This window comes from Euprymna scolopes, chromosome 6, assembly GCF_053919585.1.
Source record: "Euprymna scolopes isolate OS-2025 chromosome 6, ASM5391958v1, whole genome shotgun sequence".
In the NCBI taxonomy this organism is placed as follows: Eukaryota; Metazoa; Mollusca; class Cephalopoda; order Sepiida; family Sepiolidae; genus Euprymna; species Euprymna scolopes.
Window position 1 is genome coordinate 125,128,540 of NC_136487.1, and position 4,143 is coordinate 125,132,682.

The following is a 4,143-nucleotide window of genomic DNA, read 5'->3' on the forward strand; positions in this document are numbered from 1 at the left end:
ACATATATATATATACATACATATATATATACATACATATATATACATACATATATATATACATACATACATATATATATACATACATATATATATATACATACATATATATATACATACATATATACATACATATATATATACATACATATATATATACATACATATATATACATACATATATATATACATACATATATATATACATACATATATATATACATACATATATATATATATATGAAATGTCAGAAAGTAAGGACTCTTTTTTATTGCGTCGAAATGATCTCCGTTTACGAATGACGCGTCGTCAGCTCTTAATAAATCCCACCCATTCCCGGAATGCCGCCTCAGGCGCTCAATTCTTTACAGCCCTTCCCCTCCCGACACTCGAAACAGCTGTATAGAAAAACGCTGGAAAACTGCGACAGAAAGACCAGTCAGCGTTCAGCCTACGAACGAATGAGAAGAGAGAAAGTCTGCTCAACTTTTTTTTTATCAATCACAACTACTTGTTAAGTCGCTCCGAACTAACTACGTCGGACTAAAAGAAAAGGAAACTAAATTCTAAGAAAATGTCTACTGAACAGAGGACCATTCTCATTGCTGTCGACGGTAGTGACCAAGCTGAATATGCTTACAGATGTAAGTAGTGATATGCGCACAGTTTAAATTTTAACGTCCCATTTTTTACGTACTGGGATCATTATTATGATTTAAGAGATTTTTTTTTTTTTTGGAGGGTTTTTTTTTTGTATTTATTTATATATTTATTTATTTATTTATTTTTTTATCTCTCTAAAAGCAGACGGTTTCCAGTTAATTATGATGCTTAAGTATTTTAGTTTTTAAATTTTATTTTAATGCTTTTACAGAATTTGAGCCGAATAAGACCGACTTTTACCGAACTAGACAAAAAAAAAAAAAAAAAAAAATGTAGAAGTACCCTTTTCTTTTTTCTTTGATTATTTTTGGTAGTTCAGTAGTTGTGCTGAATTTAAGGTATATTTTGTTTATTAAATTGTTAGATGAAAGTACAGAATAGTTAAGACAAAGCTCCCTCCCTCTCCGTGTTAAGACTGGGTTTATAAATAACATTATTTTAGCACGATTCATGTTTTGCATAAGTACTTAAAACCTAATTATTTCGATTCTAGTAGTTTTTATTTCCTTACGTTTATTTATTTTGATTGGTCAGCCGATATTAATTGGAATCAACTTTGTCGCTGTTCGTTATTTCCCCCTGTTTTCAGATTGTTTTTTTTTTCTCTCAAAATTACTTCAATACACTTTCGCGAAAATATTCACACACTTATCGCTGACGCTACGGTAATCATTCATAAATTATTTTAAAGGAAATACAGATTTCTCAAAAGCAATTTATTTTGGTTTTACCTACTTATTTGTGTTTGAAAAAATAAATATTTTAGAGAAAGCGTAAATATCGATTTTGGGCAGTATAGCCATCAAATGAAAACAAATGATTAGGAACTAAAAAGACTTATAACCCATATTAAATATTATTTGGTGCTTGTTAAGATGGAGTCGCTTGGTCAATTTTTTTAATATGTGGGTTTAAGCCAAAACGACAGTCCTTACTTAATTATCGTGTCGAAAATAGTAACATATCCAAAAATTACGAAAATTCATCTAATAGAACAACGGGTACTGTGTCTTTTTTTTTTAGTTTAAAAAAAGTCACTATCAGCTAAAACAAAGCGGCGTCATTACAGTGGAGAAAAGCGAGATAAGTATGTTCTCTGTATTCGCAATCTTCAAAGTGTTCACAATTAGGGAAAATGCCATTTCCGCCATTTTCCAGAAAAATTATAAATAAATAAAAATATTATGTTGTCGAGAGTGCCCCCCTCTAAATTCCACAATTTTCACATTTTTAAACTTTTTTCCTGTTAATACCATCGATTACAAACTTAAGTTTCTGATTATAAAAAAAAAAAAAAATTCATAACTTTTCACGTGGGAGTTCAGTTTTCAATTATAACGTTGTACTAAATTGAACACGATATTTGTGATCATGATGGATACATACACACATACATACATACATACATACATACATACATACATAGATGAGAGAGGGAAGAGGGGGGTAGGTAAAGAAATCTTCCTTTTTTTTTTACCCCTCCGTTCTAACCCCTAGCTTCCGGTCACATCAGAGAGAGAGAGAGTTGTCATTTTTTTTTCCATTGTGGTCACAAAGTTCGTATTCAATTTAATACAATGTTATAATTGAAAACTGAACCCCCACGTGAAAAGTTATGAAAATATTTTCTTTCATGTTTTTTTTTTTTTATAATCTGAAACTTAAGTCTGTAATCTGCTCCACAGATGGGATGATGGCGACAAGCAAAATATGGTCGCTTATGATTAGGTCTGTGACAACAGCATATTCTTTTCACCGTTTTGACTCTCGAGTATATATCCGACACAGTTAGACACAGTTAATCAACAGAGAACCACATCATTCTATATAAAAGCATATAAGATATCAACGGCTACACATTCGAGAGTCAAAACAATGAAAAGAATATGCTGTATTGCTGTTCAGTTGTCATAGCCTTACTTATGATTAATGTTCATCCCGGAATTTAAATTGTTAATGCCTCTCCTGGAACTGCACTTAGTTCGTTCTTTTGACAGGAAACTGATAATACTGATAATACTTAGTTATTGTCAAAATTTTATAAAAATTCCGCGTATATTGATTTTCAGGGTTTGTATTACTGTACACATAGATTTGAAAAACTTGCCAAAAAACAAATATATAACAAATAAATATTATCAAAGGCAAGATAAGTTACTTTTCTACCAAACTGGATATATTTTTCGTGTTTTTATTCAATGTAACATGTTTATTTAGCTCGAAAAGCATACAGTGTTTACCGATGTATTGGAAAATTCAAAATGGCGGCCGACACTCTCTTTAACACAGTAAGTTCAGGAAAAGATGTTATAAATAATAAACTAGACAAAATACTGTTAGAAATTCGCTCATTATATGTTACCGTGACATAAGTTGACATATATTCGGTGTTTTTTTTTTAATAGTATTTTTTCTAGTTTATTATTTATACACCTTTTCCCAAACTTACCGTGTTAAAGAGAGTGTTGGGTGCCATTTTGAATTTTCCAATACATCGGTAAACACTGCATGTTTTTCGAGCTGAATGAACATGTTACATTGAATAAAAACACAAAAAATATATCCAGTTAGGTAGAAAAGTAACTTATCTTGCCTTTGATAACATTTATTTGTTATATATTTGTTTTTTTGACAACTTTTTCGAATCTGTGTGCAGTAATACAAACCCGATTTTCACAAAGAGCTTCCACCTCTCATTTTTATCTTTTTTGTGTAAAACTAAACAGTCTACATTATCCACTCTTACACCTAGAAGCTGTATTCCAAAATATACAACGACCGTTTATCTTAGGAGACATCCTATACATAGAAATATATCAAGATATACGCATACTTAAGTTTAGGCGCTTCTACAGAATCGAGACGAGATTTTCAGCAATCTTAAACTGAATTTCGCATGAAAACAATAATATCTACGTATTACTTGAATTTGTAAGATAATTATATAAAAAAATGACGAAAATTGATAACAGAAATTTTTTATTAAAGAAAATAAAAAATAGAATTTGAAAACGATCGTAAAAGCAGGCGTATTTGATAGGGAGGTAATTTTCCGTTCGAATTAAACAAAGATGGCGGCCATTTTTTACCTGCTAACACTTTTAAATAATTCAGTAATATTCAGGTAATTTCGACTGCATAATTTGGAAGCTACAATTGTAACTTATTAGAATTGACAAAAAAAAAAAAAAAATCAGTTGAAACCATTGTTTTTTTTTATCTGAAAACTCCATTTGTCGACTACAAAATCTAGTCCCAATAATGTAGAAGCACCGTTTTATACACATGCATCTTCTAAATGTTACAATTTACAAAAAAAAAAAAAAAAAGTGTCAATATTAGTCACCGTGTTGCCTAGAATATATATTCATAACTTTATAATGATCCGTTCATTAGCTTAGGTGATCATCATGTACATACACATACCTAATGTTATATATTAGGAAAAGAGATGTATAAAAGTTATTTACATGCGTTTA

General features: G+C 30.1%; 1 protein-coding gene across 1 annotated transcript in view; it reads left to right on the forward strand.

The window, feature by feature from the left end:
* The first annotated feature begins 368 nt into the window (after positions 1-368).
* LOC145277936 (universal stress protein in QAH/OAS sulfhydrylase 3'region-like) overlaps positions 369-4,143 on the forward strand; it is a 60,232-nt gene continuing 56,457 nt past the window's right edge. Inside the window, exon 1 of the mRNA XM_080130013.1 lies at positions 369-645. Within this exon, the coding sequence (XP_079986139.1) occupies positions 576-645 (70 nt within the window). The 5' untranslated portion in view covers positions 369-575. The remainder of the gene's footprint in view (positions 646-4,143) is intronic.